General features: G+C 39.9%; 1 protein-coding gene across 1 annotated transcript in view; it reads left to right on the top strand.

Annotated features, from left to right (window-relative positions):
• The window catches only part of LOC124354448 (pyridoxal-dependent decarboxylase domain-containing protein 1), a 57,278-nt gene that overhangs the window by 12,882 nt on the left and 23,389 nt on the right, over positions 1–21,007 (top strand). Inside the window, 4 exon segments of the mRNA XM_046804896.1 lie at positions 1,575–1,762; positions 6,700–6,889; positions 8,969–9,113; positions 10,264–10,391. Coding sequence (XP_046660852.1) covers positions 1,575–1,762; positions 6,700–6,889; positions 8,969–9,113; positions 10,264–10,391 — 651 coding nt within the window.

Genomic DNA, 21,007 nt, shown 5'->3' with positions numbered 1-21,007 from the left:
TGTATCAACTGGGAAGCTATAGAGATTGTTTTTCAGGACTGTAGTCAAGTGTTGACCTAAGGCAGGTTCTGCAAGGACAGGTCAAGAGTGGAAGTGATTAGGTTTGACTGAATTTTCCTTAATACAATATGAGATAGAAGGGTGTTTTAAAAAAATATAGGTGTGTTTGTGTCATATTTTAGCTCTTTCCAATCGTTTATTAGGTGAGATTTGACATTGTCAAATCATCGTTCTGATCTGATACCAGGCCAAGTCGGACAGCGAGAAATGCATACTGTGTCTTTTCTTACATCCAGTGTAAAGTAGTTTGTTATTCTTCTATACTAGAATGCATGTGAGGTTACTTTTCCTTGCAAATGCCAGTATTTTAGCCGTACAACTTTATGATTGCTGTCGTGTGACATTGTATTTTACCTTATGAGGACAACATCTGCCACTTCAACTGAATCATCTACCAAAATGGCATATCTTTTATCAGGTGAGATCCGACTTTCTCCAAATCATCGTTCCAATCCGATGCCAGGCCAAGTCGGACAGCAAGAAATGCACACTGTATCTTATCTTACATCCAATGTAAATTAGTTTGTTATTCTTCTACTAGAATGCATGTGAGCTTACTTTTCCTTGCAAATGCCAGTATTATACTTGCCTTGCAAGTGCCTTACAACATTATGATTCTTCTTCTTCTATGGGGCAGCCTACTGCCATGCACTTAAGTCTCAAGGGCCTTTTGCGTACCCCAGAAGCACACCAAGGCCTACCAGTCTATAATTTCAGCAGTTCCACAAACCGCTGAAAACAACCTATCAGGTCCTCCTGGGGAAATTCACCACCCTTGCTATTGAAGGGCAATCAAAGAGCAAGTGTTCGGCAGTTTCATTCTGCTCTTCACACATTCTACAGAGCTGATCCTCCACATTGTGTGACATTGTATTTCATCCTTTGAGAACATCTGCCGCTTCAACTGAATCAGTTACCAAAATGGCTTCAGGTTCTCTTATGGCATCAAACGATAGCATCTCCTGTGTAAATATGTAATATAATGTAAATATAGGTCAACAATTTAAAAAATTAGCTTAGTAGTTGAAAGTCAAAAGAAGCAGTATGTCAATAAGTACATATTTCTTAACATGGTACAGACATTTAAATTAGATCGGAGAAAATTAATATGGTATTTCAATGGATTGGAAAGGGTTAAATGTAAAATCTCTATTCAGCAACTTCTTTTTGTAAACAGATGTAAAATAAATAAGAACAAGCAAAGCTAACCAACTGCCAGTTTTGAAGAATGTTACACAACAATGAATATTCAAATTTTAGCTTGTAACAACCATGTGTAGCCGTATGGACGCAGTATTTACATAGTTATGTGGTACTCTCACTTTAAAATCTGGGATATTAAGGGTTAAAGTAGCTAATATATCAATTGTTTTCAGATGAAGGGCTAGTAGAATATATTCTTAAAAGTACTCATGAGTTTGACTTAAAACAAGAGCAATATATTGTATAGTAATAATTCTAGATGTAAAAATCAGCTTATTTACTCTATATATAGACTTATTTGCTCTACACAGGCATTGTTGGTCGAGGTCACACAGGAAGAGGGAGGTGGAGATCTACCCGAGTTGAATGCAGCAGCCAGCCTTGCACTCGTTTGCCACTCTGTCTCTGTGTTTGCCTCAGGACTCGAGCGCAGCCATTTGCAGCAACTGACATCAAGGATAACAGCAGATACCAATAAGTGGCTTTCTCAGCTGTTCAGGTATAACAATAATATTCTTTGTGTAAAGGTAAAAAAAAATCAAAAAGCGTTTAACAATTTTCAAGACATGTACAAGAAATTTCAAATAACAAATTATGTTTTCATAAACATAAGTAAAAATAAAATACAAATATCTTTTTAATATAACTGAAGAAACAGTCTATCAAGGCAGGAAACAGTGGTTTACACTATAAATATGTACATTACCAAATATTGAATTTCATGGAAATTTTTCCAATAAATTGTTTTACTTTGACTGGCAAAAAGCTTGGTTCAATAAGCTTATAAAACTTTTGAAGGTATTTTTCATTAGATAAAACCAAGTAGGAGTAATGTGAGAATATAGTATCGGCTAAGTATACAAGTGTAATAACGTTTTTGCAGTTTGGTTGCAAAATTTTACATCCCATTTCTTAGTGACCTCCTATAAGGTGAGACGAACATACCTACAGGTATAAGTTACAGGTTCATTCGTTCTGTAGTTTCTGAGATTTCATGGTAAAAATAATTTTAATCAAGGTTTTCAATGACTGCATACAACCAAATTATTTTGAGTATATCTATAGAACTCTTATGGGGGACAGGTAATTTTAATGTTTTAACAAATCTGAATTTCATAAAGTTTGTCATTAAAAGTCATCAAGATTATTCACAGATTTGTGGGATTAGTCTGTAAAATTATCAAACCTGTTTCCTAGCGAACATTTCAGAGATAAGAAAACATATGTACAAAGTTCCGATAAATCCATTTTGTAATTTTAGAGATTCTGATGAGTCAGTCAGTGGTATTTGGCTTTTGTGTGTGGGTGTATCTGTACGTGCGTGTATATACTTGCAAATAGGTCAAAGTTATAGAAACACAGAAAAATTAATGTTCATGTTTTTAATTTTCATGTTCCCAAAACCCTTCATCATAAAACCACTGATTAACAAGAGAAATAACAGACTCAAATCAATAAATATTAAAACCAAAAAATAATTTTAACAAATAAATACCATAAACAACAAGTTTTCCATTCAGCTGTATGTATATTTGTAAATATTTATATAGAACTAAAATTTTATTTAAAAGAAGGAAAAGAGAATCGTCTTAGGTTGAACCAGTCTGGTTGCCTTGATTTTAAAATTAATTCATGTACAATTTCAACCTTACTTAAATTAATCAGATTAGTACTTTGGTTGGGATTTTGATCTAAATTGTAAATTGCTTTTAAGTTGAGGCAATTTTATAGTTATTTTGATTGTATTAAATTGCTTGAGCAGATCATGGTCTCTCATAATTTTGATTAACTTCAAGCCTATGATTGGTCTTTCTTACTCTTAATGGAGTGATGGTTTTGACAATATAATCTTTGGGACAGAATTTACAGATTAGGTGATAAATGACAGTTTTTGTGGTGAAATCAGTGTTATCTTTAATAGAATATTCTTTTTTTGTTGTATTACTTTTGAAAGATTTAGAATTTATTAATATCTTACAAATGCTGCATCGTAGGTTGTTATACACTAGTTTTGTCTCAAGAAATACAAACTTTTGCAACCTAATTGTGTAAATGTTATTATACTTAGCCGATAGAATATTCTCACAAAACTCCTAAAATACCTTCTAAAATTTAAAAAGAGTTTTGTTTTTGCTAACTAAAACAAAAATTTACTGGAAAATCTTATATATATAAAAATCTTGAGTCACGATGTATGTTGCCAATAAACTCCAAAACGACTGAACCAATTTCAATCAAATTTCACATGTATCCGTAATTTAGTCTAACTTAGAAGATAGGATAGTTATTATCTGAATTATTCGCTTATGTCGTGAATATAAACAAATAAAATGAAGAAAAGTTTTCAAAGCGCCTGCACATTATAACCTGCAATTACGAGATAGATACGTATATTAAACAGTGAAACACTATTTGAAGGCGCTAAGTTATGATGTATAATTGTCTAAACTAAATTTTTGGTTGAACTTAAAGGTTGAGTGGTAGACCACTTTGTAATAAAATACATTATGCATGTACAATACATTTTTGACATATTTTCTTGATCGTGACATCAAGGTAAAATCTACATCGGGGTTGGAAATATAATTTACTTCAACCAGAAATGCTCATACGCGGGCAAAACTTACGAAAAGCGTGCGAAGCCGCGGGAAACAGCTAGTATTCTATAAAATTTAATATTTGGTAACATATTTCTAATGTAAACAACTGTTTCCTTCCTTGACAGCCTGTTTCTTCATCTACATTAAAAATGCAAAATATTTGAATTATTATTTATATTATTATGAATATATTTACAAATATACTGGATGTTCCAAATGTTATATACACTGAAGGGATCTAGGAAACTATAAGAAATACAGCAAAGATTAAATGGACAAAGTTGTGCGTAATAACAAAAACAACAATTGATGTGGTTAAGTTGCATTGTTTTCTTGCTGTGCCTTAAAAACTGTTTTTGGTCAAAATTTTCACAGCTGTCTTAGTAGTACCTTTAACCCATTGCGGATCGTATTGTTTTGGCGCGCGGGCACGAATTAATTTATGGTCAGCGGCTGCACGAACAGCAATGGTGCGCCACATTATATCGCTTGCTATTGTATACTAGAAAATTCAGCTGTGAAGGTATTCGTTCAGATGGAACATGGGCCTGCTGGGGTATCCGTGATGTAGGAACGATAACACACGAGCAAGGTTCCGGGGTGGCAGGGATGATGTCTGAATCATAGTCTAAATAAAGCGGCTTGGGCGAAGCGATTACAACATCCGAGCCATTGTTTAGACTAAACCCGCCAACATGTACGTCTGCGTTGTTTAGTTCTGTGTCACTAACCTCAAAAGTATTATAATAACTACTGAGGAAAACACCCAATCAGAAGCGCTAAAAAGCAGAGAGTAAACTCATATGAATGATTTTTCAACTTCGACATACAACTGCGATCTGTAGGATATTTATAAAACTTTTGAAAACGCTAAACTTAGACCGTTGTTAAACACTCTTAGTTGACAAATGAAGATGATCGCCCGATCTATCTGACATTAATAGAACTATTTGGAGGGAAACTTCAAAGCAGACCGCTTTTGCGACCTGAGCTCGTCATCGTGCCGTTAGGCCCGGCCGCTGCGTGACGAGCCCAGCTCGTCAGTGATCCGCAATGGGTTAATGGAACGTTTTGTGTGAGATCTTCATGAAATTTCTTCCAGTTTTTAAATACTGTATTATAGTGAAAAAATTTACAACACCAGTGAGCAGTAGATGTAGGATTTTGTCATTTTTGTAATGATTTCAATGACCCATTTTTTACTTATTCAAAACAATGTAGATTTGTACTGATTTCAAAATTACCATTAATGTTATACTTTCCTCATGGGTTTCATCAAATAATTCATAAAAACTGAAGGGAATTTTAATTCTACTATTTGGATGGTTAACCGGACTGATTGCACCTAGTGTTGAAATCAGCTGTTTAGTGAAACATAGAAATTATCTAATATAATACTAGCAGTTGCACACGGCTTCGCACACAATTTCCCGTTGAAAAACAGTACACTATATTCACTTATTCTTTTTCTATCACATTCCAAACATTGCTGAGATAATTGATTGTCTTTCCTTTGTGAGCCTCTTGGGCGCATTATGAAGGTATGTACCATATTTCCTGCCTCTATCTTTCGTGGTTTTTGCTAGGTGTTGATAAGTTATTCAGAACAATTAAGGTTGTAAAGAATCAAATTCGGTCTGTTAAAATTAATTTTCTGTCTAAGATATTTCCAGTATTATTGAGGAGTGTGCCTTCAAGAAAATATATCAACGAAAACCAATTTCGATCATAAAGTGTCTTTTTCGGCTTACCTTCGATCTAACCAAATTCGATTACCTTATATGCAAACATTCACGGATTTATACAATGAGGTTGTTTTCATAATAGCGTTTAATAGTATTTTCATTATATTAGATGGTTTATTGATCATTGGTGCAATCTAAATTTAAAATTAGGCAATGGCGACTTCTATGGAACCTGCATTACACTACTGATCAAGCACTTTACAATAACAATTTTCTAAATTTTAAATGTAAACAAATGTTTCTGACCCTTTGATGAACTTCAGCTGAAAGTGTTATACCCTGCCTCTATTTTTCTTGGTTTTTGCTAGGTGTTGATAAGTTATTCAGAACAATTAAGGTTATGAAGAACCAAATTCAGTCTATTAAAATTAATTTTCTGTCTAAGATATTTCCAGTATTATTGTGGAGTTTGCCTTGTGCTCAGATCAAGAAAATGTATCAACTAAAACCAATTTCGATCATAAATCGTCTTCTTTCGGCTGTTTTCATTTTCCTTCTATCTAACCAAGTTCGATTACCTTATATGCAAACATTCACGGCTTTGTACAGTGAGGTGGTTTTCATAACAGCGTTTAATAGTATTAAACGCATTAGATGGTTTATTGGTCATTGGTGCAATCTAAATTTAAAATTAGGCAATTACTTTTTCTATGAAATCTGCATTACACTATTGATCAAGCACTTTACAATAACAATTTTCTAAATTTTAAATGTAAATTTTAAATTTCAAATGTTTCTGTCCCTTTGATGAACTTCAGCTGAAAGAATTAACAGCTGTTAAGTATCAGTTTGCTTTGTATTATGTGTCGTATCGCAGTCTGTCGGATCCAATATAAAACACTTCAACATCAACAACAGTTTATAATTAAAAAATTAATTAAATAAACTATTTAAATTGGACCAAATTGTGAATCTGAACCATTCTCTAATCTCCTTCAACACACACACAAAATTTCGTCAAAATTGGTCCAGTCGTTTAGGAGGAGTTCAGTCACATACACACGAACACAAGAAATATATATGTAAAGATAAAGTCAGATATCCAAATCAAAAAAAAATATATTGTTTCTTGATCCACTTTATTTGATTAGGTTGGGTGACTGTGGTGTATGTTACCATGAGGATCAGTTGGAAGGTATCGTGCGTGTTACACGCAGTCTGCTTCATGCCAAGTACACCCATTACATGCAAGAGGGCTATGAGGTCCTCAAAAGCAAGCCTCCAGTGATCTACAGTAACATCGCTTCTCCTCTCGGCATTGTCCAGCACATCTGTCGTCAGGTTGGTATCCTACCTTTTCTACCATTTCTATTTTCTTTTAAAAATTATACTTTTCATACTTATTTCATTAAATAACATAATCTACAAGTAGTTAATTGTTGCCACAACACAAGATATGAAAAAATTGTAATATCCCATTTATTAAATTTCTATGCTAGAAAAAGATATATATTTATAAAAAATGTAATTTTAAAAACATTTATATGATTTCACCCCTTACCAAAATGTTTGCTTTGTTTGGTATACAGGTTTGAAGAATTCATCCCATTAATATTTTAAATTGTATTCTTATGTCATCTTACTTAGGCAAAGACTTTTTAAATTAGGCCTACTTTGTTATTTTGTATATTTGTATATGACAGGTCAGAATATGTTCGAAAATGGTAGAACAAAACATAAGAACATTTTGGTGTTTTACATCAAACCTGAAATTTCCTACAAATTAAAAAATAAAATAAAGAAACCAGCATTTACTTAATCTGCATAAATTCTCTTCTAAAATAATGTCACACCAACCCATTTACTGAAATTTACCAACCCTCTGAAAAAATTTAAAAAGGCATTTATTTTACATCCAACAAAAACAATTTGGATATAAAGAACTTTTTTACACTTCCATTTACATATTTTGAGTTATGCCCATTTTAACTTTTTCAAGATTTATATTTTTTGGAGTGCCAGCAAATTCTAGTATAGCAAATATCTTCATGTGATGTATCACTTAAAAGGACAAATTAAGATTTGTTGAAGCTTCCTATAAAATGCTGATAACAAAAGGTAGAAAACCTCATACAATTGGTTAATCACTCATAGATTCATATGCTTACTTGTAATGATCTACAAATTAAAAAGTTTTTTCAGTATATTTATCTGACTGTTTTGAAATTATCAACAATCTGAACTTGAAGCTACAAGATAATAAAAACATTCTGAAGACTTAAAATGGAGTTAAGAGTATTAGATCTTTGGAAACACCACTTTCAGAGTACAGAGCAAAATTTTACATGATTGAACCACTTTCTTGGTGACACAAAAAATCTACCACTGCAGTTAATCAACTAATTTAAAAGTCTTGTTTCGCGGCATTTAGTAACAATTAAAAAGATTACAGAGTATTTTCCAGATGTTAGTTCAGAGGTGTTGCCAAGAGATCAGAAACGTTGACAAGAGATCTATTTAAAACCGATTATATATTTCCTGACCACATTTAGGAACAGTCAGTCAACATAAAATGTGATTCTAAAACAAAGTCGGAATTCCTAAACCGGGTATTGACGTCTTTTTATTGATTATCTTCCTGTTAATCCGCAAATTACTTTGGAAGCTGCAAAGTTGTTAATTTTATTTTTCATCCTTATACCTCCATGAATCTGGATTTTCAACATAGGGTTATGTAAAGACAAAATATCAAGAAAGCACAGTTTCAACCAGATATTAACAAAATTGTAAAAGACAAAAAATATCAAACTTCTCATAAAGTTACAAAGTGACCTATTGCAGATTTCATAAAAAATATTTAGCAGCCAATATTATAATTATCGTTAATAAGTGTAGGCTAAGACTGTATGTTAAAAAAAATATTTTAGGGAATATTAAATGTTTTGTAAAAAGTTATAAAATACTTAATTTTGAAACTTACAAACCTAACCTATATTCTAACCTCACTTTGGTTACAAACAAATTTTACTATCTGTGTTGAACACATATACTGATAATGGTAGAGGGAATGTGTGACTAATTGTCAGTGTACTTAGGGTACCAAGGTCTGAAAGGTTGAGTACATCTGCTGTGTACAATAAAATTATAAATTATATTTTACATTGCGTATAACATAAATGTTCCTTTGATATTCATCTTGTTCACGTGAATTTAAAGTTAAGAATAATTCACGTTACATAATATTAAGATTATTTTAAAATACAATTTTTTTACTGTTATTTTTTAAATATTTTTGGGTAAAACAAGACACATGAAAATGCAACTCTTTGTGAAGAAACTTGTGATTATAAAAATTGCGATGTATAACGTTATATCATTAAACTGAGAGTCTCTCAATGAACATATGTGGGTGTGATACAGTTGGGTCTGCCTTTGCACTGTGTACGAGCTGTGCCTTCCACAACACTGTTTGCTGGACATAAGATGGATGTTGCAGCTTTGGAGCGTCTCGTGGAAGAGGACAAATCAGCTGGAAGACTTCCACTCATAGTGTTAGCTGATGCAGGTAAAAATATGTCTTCTCATAAATATAAAATCAATTCAAGACCTGAATTGTTCATTTTTGTTATTAAAAATAAAATGTAGAATAAGTAAAACATATTTTGGAAAAGAATTGTATATAGAGTGTGTTCAGTTTAGATTGTTTCCACTGCTTGTTTTGAAATAATAAGTAATATTTATTCCAGGAGTTTATTTGTACGTATGTACAATCTTTTTTATTTTAGAGTAAATAGTTTTAATGCCTATATACAGCAGCTTGTATATAGAAGAAAATGTAATATAAGTGTAATGAATAGCACAATAAATGTAACAATACTAGAAAGCCTAAATGGGCAATCTGCCTGTGTGTAGGCCCAGTTGCATTTAGCCACCAACATAAAATTTAAATTATACACTGGATATGTTAGATATAGTGTAAGAATAAAGTAAAACAGATAAAGGGATATAATATGTATATTGCTTCTTGAATTTTACTGTGTAAGTAATTGTTTTTATTCAAGTGGTGGTAAAATAAATTAAATAAAAATCGTAAAGTTTTACTAAACTAAATAATCCATTTATGGAGGAGTGGGATGAGAGAGACTGTGTGTGCGCGTGTGGGTGCGTTCAGTTAGTAACAGTGACAAAATGATGGTCAAGGGTCAGGTCCCCTGTACCCTGCAGTGATAATGATTTCCGCTTCTGATACGCCTATTTGCTATAGCCTCTCACTAATACAGTTTTTTTGACAAGGATCCTTCATTGACAAGGATCATGCGTTAAAGAAATGATAAGTGTGAAAGAATCTAGAAACATTTTTGAATACTATATTTGATATGTAATAAGAATTAGTTGTAGAGAAAGATCTATATAGTTGGAAAGTGGTTATTTCTGTGTCTTGGGCATATCGGGTATGATATGAATGGGAAATTTTGGAGTTTACCTGACAAGACTAAATGTGGTTTGCTGTAACCATGATCTGTGGCTCCATCTGAGGATGGCACTAACTTGATTTTATAGTAACCAAACTTGTTAAATGTTTTAGGAATGCCCATTGCAGAACATGTGGACAACCTGACAAAACTACATGTGGTTTGCTGTAACCTTGATCTGTGGCTCCATCTGAGGATGGCACTAACTTGATCTTATAGTGACCAGACTTTTGAATGTTGCAGGAATGCCAATCGCTGGACATGTAGATAACCTGACAAGACTACAGGAGGTTTGTCGTAATCATGATCTGTGGCTCCACCTGAGAGGCCACTCGCTCGCTGCACTCGCTCTTACAGTGCCGTCCAACTCAGTGAGTCTGGTGGTCTGTACAATGTACTTTTTAAGCATGGTGTGGATTTCACCTTTTCATGAGTATCATGAGCTATTTTTTCCCAAACTATGTAGTACATGTTGCACCAAAACCGCATCTTCTTCTGATGGAGTAGTTTGTGACTGCAAGCTTAATTGCCTGAGTTCCTTGTTCCATGTAATAAAGTTTTATTTTTGCCTCAGAAATCTTACTTCCTTAGCTTTAAAGATATAATGCCAAAGTTGTTAAAAATATAAATAACAAACCATTTTTGGATATCAATCGTAATAATGTTATAAATGCAAATGTTTTTATTAGAGCTTGATTGTGGATCCAGTCGAAGTTATCGCTGATTGATGAACATTGGAAAGTAGGTCTAATCTTATTAGTTGTAGATAAGGGAACGGGTTTGCCCTTCGCTCCCAACTTCAGATGCAGTGGCGACCAAAATATAAAATCGTTTTTATAAAATAATAAAACTCTTCGGCAAGTTCACCCACAACTTTTACACTCAATCGAAGTGGAAAGAAATGCTTTAAAAACTGTGTAGAAAAAAGCATGTGAAATTAGAGATAAAAGTAAGAGCCGATGAAACACGTGTTCACATGTAAAGAGTCATAACCTCTCCATTCCAAGTGTGTGTGTATCCATTCCATGCTCTGTTGCTTCATTTTGGGCATAATATGTGAAACCCATGTTTTGTTTTTAGTTACCATCTGACTCAAGCCATCACTTTCTTCGTGATGATGAGTCAAGAACTTTATCACACACTCAAATCTTTCGTTTTTGTAGTCCTCTGTTAAGGAGTTTCGAGACCCAATGGGAGCACAGTTTCCTAAACTTTAGGTGATCAGAAACAATGTTGTAAAGCACTGATCCCGTCCTGGGTATGACGTTAAACTGCCTCTTCCCACCTAACCATTTCCTAATTCCTACCAAATCCCCTTCCAGGGTCTTTTAAGTACCCGTCCTCTGACCGTTCCAGTACATGGCTCGCTGGGAGTGCTTAAGCCGGCACTAGATGCCCTATCTGGTGTCGGTGAGAGCTGATGTGAGCTTGTCTCTGCCGAGGCGTAAGTCATGTACTGGTTCAGAAGCCAGCCACTTCGGTCCTTGGTCAGGAAGTGTTCAGTAGGCAGGGGTGTCGGAGCCCCTGTTGCCACGTGCGAGTCCAAGTTGTGCGCGTATTCCCGACTTGGTAATCGATGGAAACCGGGCCTCAGGGAACTGAGGTAGGGTAGTCCCCCAAGCTACGGTTTGTGGGACACCCGAGGGCATGCCCGCTCCCGGTGAATCGGCCCGCACTATTAAACACGATGCGCTGGTGAACTTATCTATGGATATTGAAACCACCCCACCCTTAGGGCAAGAATTCGGAGGAAGAGACAACGATCCAGAGAAAAAGCGACAGTTGTCAGATTCTGAAAATGAATCGTATATAAAACAAAGGAAAGTGGAAGAAAAAGTAAGAGCTGAAAATATGAGCATTCCAACTCCACTATACCTAATCGTGAGTCATAAGGATGAGGGCAAAACTCTAACTAAGGTTAGTCCTTTCCTTATTAACAAAGCGTTTGTTTCCTCAGGCGGTCAACCTAAAGCTGTGAGCAAATTAAGGAATGGAACTATCTTGGTGGAGGCTGCGAACCACATCCAAGCCAAAAAATTCCTTCAGATGACGAGTTTTTTCGATCAGGTGAAAGTCGTCGTTCAACCGCACTCCTCACTGAACACCTCTAAGGGGATCGTCTTCTGCCGTGACCTGATGGAGTGTAGTGAGGAGGAAATCAAGGACGAGCTGCAGTGTGAAATGGTGACCGATGTGGTCAGGATGCTTCGGACGGAGAATGGGAAAAAGGTTCCTACTCCCGGTTTAATTCTGACCTTTGCTTTTCCCCAACCCCCTAAAACTATTAAGGCTGGATACTTATCCTTGACGGTACGGCCTTACTTCAAAAATCCGCAGCGGTGTTTCCGTTGTCAGAGATTTGGGCACTCTAGTAAGACGTGTTCGGGACCCGAGACATGTTCCCGTTGCGGCGATGAAGGCCACCAAGAAGACGGATGCAAGAACGACGTCAGATGCGTGAACTGCAAGGGTAAACACGCGGCGACCTCTAAGGAATGCAGAGTTTACCTAGAGGAAAAGGAAGTTTTGAAGATAGTTACTCTAGACAAACTTTCCTTTAACGAAGCCCGTAAAGAGTATAGGAGAAGAATCGCTCCAACCCCTAAAAAGGGAGTCTCGTACTCCGAAGCTGCTTCAGCCCCAGCCCAATCCGCACAGTGCCCGTCATGTACTGCTTTTTTTTTTTTTTTTTTTTTTCCCCTGGGGCGGCCTACTGCCATGCACTTAAGCCTCAAGGGCCTTTTGCGCACCCCGGAAACACCATGAGGACTACCAGTCTACAACTTCAGCAGTTCAACAAACCGCCGAAAACAACCTATCAAGTCCTCCTGGGAAAACTCGCCACCCCTGTTCAAACTACCAAAGATGGCATACCGCTCTCTTGCTATTGCTGGGCAATCAAAGAGCAGGTGCTCAGCAGTCTCCTCCTGCTCATTACACCTTCCACAGAGCGGATCCTCCTGAAGGATGCCAACTCTGTGTAGGTGCTTCTTCAGGTGACCATGCCCCGTAATGAGACCAATGACCTTAGAAGACATTGATCTGTTTAATGAGAGAAGGTCCGAGGCCACCTTGGGGGAAGGTGACTGTAATACCATTCTACTCACTCTCAAACCCGGATGCAACCTCCACCTTCTCCCATGCTCCGCGCGAATCCATTTCGAGACAACCCTAGAGGATTCACACCTTGGAACACCGCAGAATGGTTGAGGGCCCGTCATAATTGTTGCTGAGCCCTGGTTGGCCAGGGCATCAGCTCTTTCGTTCCCAAGAATCCCCTCATGACCAGGAACCCAACAGACGGTTACATTGTTGATTCTGGCAAGGGAGGAAACGGTCTGATAGCAATCCCAAACCAGTTTGGATTTGATTGCAGAGGAATCCAGCGCCTTCAGTGCTGCCTGACTGTCTGTGAAAATGTTAATCGTCTTGCCCCTATATCGCAGACGAAGATTCTCACGAGCACACTCCATAATGGCTGCGACCTCCGCTTGAAAGACTGTCGGATACGGACCCATAGGAACCACCAGCTCCCTACATGGTCTCACTCCCAGAATTCCAGCGCCCGTGCCGCTTTTTGTTTTAGAGCCGTCTGTGTACCATTCGAGCTCCGCTGGTGGAAGAGGTTGCTTTCCCTCTGACCAATCATCCCTTGAGGGCAAAATAATCCTAAAGGGTTTGTCAAAGGAAAACTTTTGTGGCATCTGATCAGAGATCATGTGCAAGACATCCTCCTGTATCAGAGTGACAATTCTGCAGTGCCCACCTCTGCAGCCCGACCAGAATCCCGTCTGCTGAAGACAGTAGGCACTCTTCCTGGCCATAGCTCGAATGACAATGTCCAGGGGGGCGAGATTAAGACAACAGTCCAGAGCCGCGCCTGGCGCACTAGGAAAGGCCCCTGTGATAGCAAGGCTGGCCATCCTTTGGATACCTGCCAGACGTGCTACCACAGTCTTGGTCTCCGTTTTTGGCCACCATACGACAGCTCCGTACATTAGTGCAGGTCTGACAACGGAAACATAGAGCCAGTACAAGAGCCTCGGCTTCAGTCCCCAGGGCCCACCTATCACACGTCTGCATTGCGTTAGAGACCACTTACCCCTGGCAATGACCCTTTCTAGATGAGGTCCCCAGTTTAGAACCCTATCTAGGATCACGCCCAGGTACTTGACCTCAGGCTTCAGCTCAACGGGTGAGCCTTTAAATAGAAAGGGACCAATGCCCTCCATCTGTCGCCTCCTGGTAAAGGCAACCACGGCAGCCTTGGTGGGGTTGACGGTGAGGCCAACCTTATCACACCAGTTTCCAACCATGTTCAGAGCAGCATTGGTCAGTTCCGTGATTGTTGTGTTGAACTTGCCACTCACAAGAATCACAATATCATCTGCGTACCCTTGTGCAAAGACGCCGCTGCTATTCAAAGAATTCAGCAGGTCGTCCACAACCAGGTTCCACAGAAGAGGGGAGAGGACGCCGCCCTGCGGACAGCCCCTCATAGCCTTCGCACTAACACTTGCTCCCATGAGGGTTGAAACAACAACCCTGTCTGTGAGCAAGGCCCCTATCCAGTCACACACCTGACCATCAACGCCACGTCCCGAGACCGCATTGATAATCGCCTGAGTGGCTGTATTATCAAAGGCACCTTCAATGTCTAAAAAGACTCCTATAGCTACCTCTTTTTCCGCTAGCGTCTTCTCAATCCTGCATACCAATTGATGCAGGGCCGAGTCGCAAGATTTTCCTGGAGTGTAGGCATGCTGGTTAGGATGCAAAGGTCGCTCCAGAAGAGCTCCCTCCCATACAAACCTGGCAACCATCTTCTCCATGGTTTTGAGAAGGAAGGAGGACAGGCATATCGGCCTGAAAGACTTCGGCCGATCCATGCCCGCCCTCCCCTGCTTCGGTATAAACACCACTCTAGACACTCTCCAGGGTAGTGGGATGTACCTGAGAGCCACGGAGGCTCTGAACAGTCTGCACAGCTGTGGAAGGAGAATGTCCAGTCCCCGCTGCAAGCAAACAGGTCTCACCCCGTCGCCCCCAGGAGCCTTATAGGGACTGAATGAGTTAATAGCCCACTCAATCCTGCTGAAGGTAACAATGCGGTGCGCCAGACTCCACTGCGAGTGGGTGGCGCGACCCGCATGTCTCCCCTCACTTTCGGGTGGTTGTTCACCCTCATAAACAATACAGTCCGGGAAGTGTGTTCCCATCATAACTTTTAGAACTCCTTCCGGCTCAGTAATGTAGACACCTTGATCGTCCTTGAGACTACCAAGCGGCGAGATGGGATTCTTTGCCAACAGCTTTTGCAGCCTTGCACTGCCCTGCACACTGTCAATATCGGTGCAGAGCTTCTTCCAGGCTAACCTCTTAGCCGTACGAACCTTGCGGTTGTACAATGCAAGAGCCTCATGGTAGGTGTCCCAAGTGCCCCAAGTTTTGGCTCTCCTGAATAGAGCCCTGACCCTCTTCCTCAAAGAGGCCAGTTCAGAGCTCCACCAGGCTACCTTTGATCTATTTTTATTAATAATCGGGCAGCTGAGATCGAAGGAGCCGACAATCGCAGAAGTTAGACCGTCAGCAGATTCGTCAAGCTGCGCCGCGCTGTGAATCCGTTTCCCATTAGTGGAATCAGAATCCAGCCGTGCCCTGAGGTTTTCCTTGTATGATACCCAGTTTGTGTTCCTCGGATTCCTATACTGAACTTTTTCCAGCATCTGTTCACCGATCTTAAAACAGATGTGAGCATGATCAGAGAGGGAAGGCTCGTCAGACACATGCCAGCCATGTATCCGACCAGCCATACCCTCCGACATCATGGTCACATCTAGCACCTCCCTTCTTGTCCTCGTGCGAAACGTGGGCACATTTCCAACATTTGCAATCATTAGACTACGGGACATTATGTATTCTAGAAGTAACTTACCTCTGTTATTGGTGTTGGTGCTGCCCCACGCCTCGTTGTGCGAGTTGGCGTCGCATCCCACCACCAGTTCCGCTCCACTCCTCCCAACATGGTCCACCAAGGCAGCCAGTTCCCTGGAGGGCGTGGACTCCGCATCATCATACGGTAGATATGATGATGCAACTAGCAGGGCTCGTCCAGTGCCAGCCACCATCAGCCTGACTGTGGCGAGATCCCTGCAACAAAATTCCAGAACAGGAATGCTGTCCACCTTGTTGCTTACAACAATACATGTCCTGGCATTTTCAACCTGGGCACTAACTATTTTCACCCCTGTCATTGAAAGCCCTGATATTTTTCCCTTGCTGATCCAAGGTTCCTGTATCAGAGCCACGTGGAAATCTTCCGACAGGAAGCGTCTGCAGAATACAGCCGAGGCAGCCTTATTGTGCTGCAGGTTGATCTGAAGAACCTTGATCCCCATGATCAACCGCCCCACCCCGCGCCCTCAGCTGGACCTGCTCCACACCAATGAACACCCTCCAGCCCCTCCCCTTAAGAGTGGTTGAAGACTGCTCATCCATTAAAATTACGAGAGTTCTGGAATCTCCCGTGTGGACATCTCCAACAACCCTCCAGTCCGACACAGAGATCCCAGCATTCTGTTTGTCAATGGCTTTGAGAATGGTCGCAGAGTCCTTCTCGGCCATGGGACCATCAACCCTTAGGAAGACCTTGGTAGATCTTATGAGGTCTTTGTAGTCCCCACAGATCACCCCTATTCCCCCAGGGCCACCGATCCCCAGCCCCGGAGCCAGACCCCGCAGCCAGTCCCTGGTCTCGTCACTGCCACAGAGCATGACTAGAGCCCCCCTTTCCGGGAAACACTTTTTGAACTGCAGACACACACCCTCTGCTGAGAGTACCTCGTCGAGAATGCGCCTCCGAAGTTCCATAGCCTCCTCCTCTGAGAGGCGCCTCTCAGGAAAATTCGCAGGGACCAAGACTAGCTTATGTCCCGTCAGAACCTCCCTGAATGTTTCTCCTAACCCCTCCTCCGTTGAGGGATTGGTACTTGTCGCTTGCGCTACTTGCCCAGGAGGTGCGATCGGGCGCCTCCTCGGCAGGGGTTTTTTTCCGCCGAAGAACCGCCCGAGCGCCCTCTCTTCCCAATAGGAGTAGAGACCGCACCTGCAGTTGCCTCCGGTGCTGCCTCCCTCTGTTTCCTCAACTTTTTTCTTTCGTTGGCCGACATCTTGCCCGTTTGCCTCCTCCATTGACTGTCCGGAAGCCAGGTGCCGTCGGCCTTTTTCTGCTCCATCGCCCAACGCTTGCGCAGTTTAAAGGGGAGCTTAAGGTTGTAGTCCATTACACATGCTCCAGTGTCTGTGTCCATGGACTCAACCCTTCCGCTAGCATCATCGAGTACTACATCATCGTCGATGGTGGTAGCGCTAGAAGAACAGGCAGATACATCCAAGGCCTGGGTGCCGGATGCAACTGCCCGTTGCAGTTCTTCCAGATCTAAATCTGTTGGTGTTTTTTTGTTTTTATTAAAAGGTCCCACGAGTACCGAGGAAATAACGGTCCACCCAGCCAGAGCCCATGACCAGGTAAGGCTATTTACGCTTGGGGGGGCGCCCAACCCCCAAGGGCTCCGTATACGACGCACAACCCCTGCGCCATGCATCCCTTAGGCACGGGTCGCTTCACACCGTGGGATTGGGGTGCCCTCAGTCAAAAACAAGTTTTTGTGTGTGGTGCGATTCCAGGCGGACCCGGACTGGCACCACTACTGCGCGGCGCCGAGGGCCGTCACCGCGCAGAGTGCACACTCGAGACACTACCCTAGATCCTGGGGTTTTGTTGACAGCAGGGCCACCTCAAGCAGGACGCTGAATAGCGTTTATCCGAGCCCAACCATTGGTTAGATGGTTGGATTCGGATCCCCCTTCGGTCTTGAGCGACACCTTGCGGTGCCGCCCCTGGAGAGGTACTTTCCCAGTTCATTTGGGATTGACCCGAACTAAGGTCAGCCCGTCTCCTAGACCCCTGTACTGCTTTAGAGGGTATGGTACTCAATTTAACAGAGCAGGTTGCCGCTTTGGTTAAACAGCTTGCAGCCGGTACCGGACAACATTCGTTGGCATCCACCAATAAGCCTTCCCAAGCAGTCCACACGCCCCATATTAAGTCCAACACACAGACTCAAGCTCGCCCAACGGTTAATTCTACTTTCAGAGATAAGGTGCAACAAAATACGAAACCAACCTTATCTTTGGAAGAGAGGAAAAAACTCGCCGACAAACTAAAAAAGAACATAGAAACAAAATCAGAAAATAGATCCAAATTCCTAGTAAAAAAGACTAACTCATCCTCGTCCAGATCCTCACAATTATCACTTGATGATGATTTGGTTGAGGACCCTTTGGAGATGCAGACAGAGTTCCAAACTGTTCACGGTAACTTCCGTCCTGTATCTAAACAAAGAAAAAAAATTACGATGAACTAGCACAAAATAAAATATATAATATAATATAAAATGCTGTTACAATGGAATATTAATGGTTTGAGAAGCCACTTTGAAGACTTCAAATTACTTATAAAGACAAGAAAACCTAAAGTTATTTGCCTACAAGAGACAAAATTGTCTCCTCATACCCGATTATCGTTGTTAATATTTAAAAATTTTATTATTTAATTTTATGTATCATTATCATGACAGCTGCCAAATTAGTTCCTTGACAGCTTTCTTGGTGGAAGTAAAACTTGTTAAGTTTTTACAGTTTATTTAATTAATGTTATGTACCTTGTCCTTATTTATGTTATCTTTTAGTCCTTATATAGGTTAAGACCTCTTGTAATGACTCATTTCATACACCCATCTCACATTCATTTCAATACTTAGGCCTAATTTAATTTAGAAATTTATTAATAATAATAATTAAGGAATAATTATTTATAAATTGTCTCAAATTTAACTACAAACAATAATAAATACGAAATCAAAATTAATCAAAATTCACCTTATTACATACGAGGGCTGTTTTTTTTTCAAGTTCCGTTTGTTTCTCCAAATAACCAGCGTAGTGGCGCTGCGTGTTGTGCAATTGCGCCGCTCCCCCACTACAACCAACGCCGTTGCCGGCTCCAATCCATCAGTCGTAGCCGAGCTACGGGCGAGTAAAGATGGTCGCTACGATCAATTCTCCCGCCAGTTGTGAGTTGCGAAGTGTGATTCGTTTCCTTCAAGCTGAAGGATGTAGTGCTGCTGAAATCCATCGCAGAATGAGTGTTGTGTATGGTGAACACTGTATGAGTGATAGCGCGATAAGAAAATGGTGTAGGCTATTTGCTGAAGGTCGAACAGACGTCCATGACGAAGGCGGTCAAGGACGCAAGTCGGTCGCTACTGCAAGTTTGGTTGAACGAGTTGACCAAGCGATCCGGGAGAAACGGAGGTTTACAATTGATGAACTTTCTACCGAATTTCCAGCCATTTCAAGGTCTTCCTTGTACAAGATTGTGACCACCGAGCTAGGGTACCGAAAATTGTGTGCCCGTTGGGTACCCAAAATGTTGAGTGAGGATCACAAAACGAAGCGAATGGCGTCAGCCCTAACTTTTCTGACGCGATATGACAACGAGAAAGACAGTTTTTTAAAGTCTATTGTTACTGGGGATGAAACTTGGGTCCTGTATGAAAATCCAGAAACCAAGGAACAATCAAAGCAATGGATGCACACTCACTCCCCTAGCAAGCCCAAAAAATTCAAGCAGACTTTGACCAAAAGGAAAACAATGGCTACAGTGTTTTGGGACCAAAAAGGTGTGCTTCTGGTTGAGTTCATGCAACAGGGAACAACGATAACAAAGGAATCATACTGTGAGACTCTACATCGCCTCCGGAGAGCAATACAAAACAAACGGAGAGGAATGCTGTCATCCGGCGTGGTCCTGATCCACGATAATGCACGACCGCATAGTGCCAATGTCACAAAACAACTTCTGCAAAAGTTCAAATGGGAAGTTTTCGACCATCCGCCGTATAGTCCTGACTTGGCGCCCAGTGACTATCACCTCTTTCGAGAAATGAAGGCGTGGTTAGGTGGACGACGCTTCGCTGACAACGAAGAGCTTCAAGCAACTGTAAGGGTCTACCTGAGCTCACTGGCGGCAGACTTCTTCGAGGAGGGTATAGGAAAGCTTGTCTCTCGCTACGACAAGTGCCTCAACATTTTTGGTGACTACGTAGAAAAATAAGTAAGAAATTACGAATCTTTTGGTAATAAAATCATCTTTTTATCTCAATGTGTTTATTATTTATGGCCTATCGGAACTTGAAAAAAAAACAGCCCTCGTATAAAATTCAAAAGTTATAAAAGTGAACTAAAGTCAGTGATACAGTGTGCAGGGATGATTGTTGAAGAGTGAAGAGAGCAGATATTTAAAAGGTGAAGAGGAGAGAGGGATCTGAAAGAAGTGAAGCAAGATTATTATTATAAAGAAACTGGTTACATTTATTCAGCAGTATTTGAAAGGTTACTTTATTAAATTCTTATTATCACTGAAGTACAAAGAAGCAGAAGACAGACATTGGGTGAGAAATTCCTTTTAAGTTTACTAGTGATTCATTGGAAGAACATAAAACCCAGGAACATTCGATTTGGCTAATAATTCAAAATTAATATAATTAAAATTTAACAACAATTATTTTTCAAAATTACAATATCTTTATAAAAAAAAAGTACCCAATATTTCTATTTCATTAAGCCAGCACGACCACCCTGCCCTAAAAATTAAGAATTGTATTTAAAAATTTACCATTATTGTATCCTCCATCTTGTTTCAAAATTCAAACTTGTATGTCAATTAATTTATCATCATTAAAGTTCACATTTATATCATACTGAGTTATTTGTTATTTCTAGCTATAATCATCAGAATACAAATTAAGTTTAACCATTTATTTAAAGTGTATAATAGTAATAGTAGTATATTACACTCTATACAGTCTTTCCCTTGTTATATTTACTGTTATCTAGTTTTAAGTATAAATTATTTACTCACCTA

The sequence above is a fragment of the Homalodisca vitripennis genome, chromosome 2, assembly GCF_021130785.1.
Source record: "Homalodisca vitripennis isolate AUS2020 chromosome 2, UT_GWSS_2.1, whole genome shotgun sequence".
Lineage (NCBI taxonomy): Eukaryota > Metazoa > Arthropoda > Insecta > Hemiptera > Cicadellidae > Homalodisca > Homalodisca vitripennis.
Note: the sequence above shows the minus strand (reverse complement) of the source record. Positions and strands in the feature narration are given on the sequence as shown.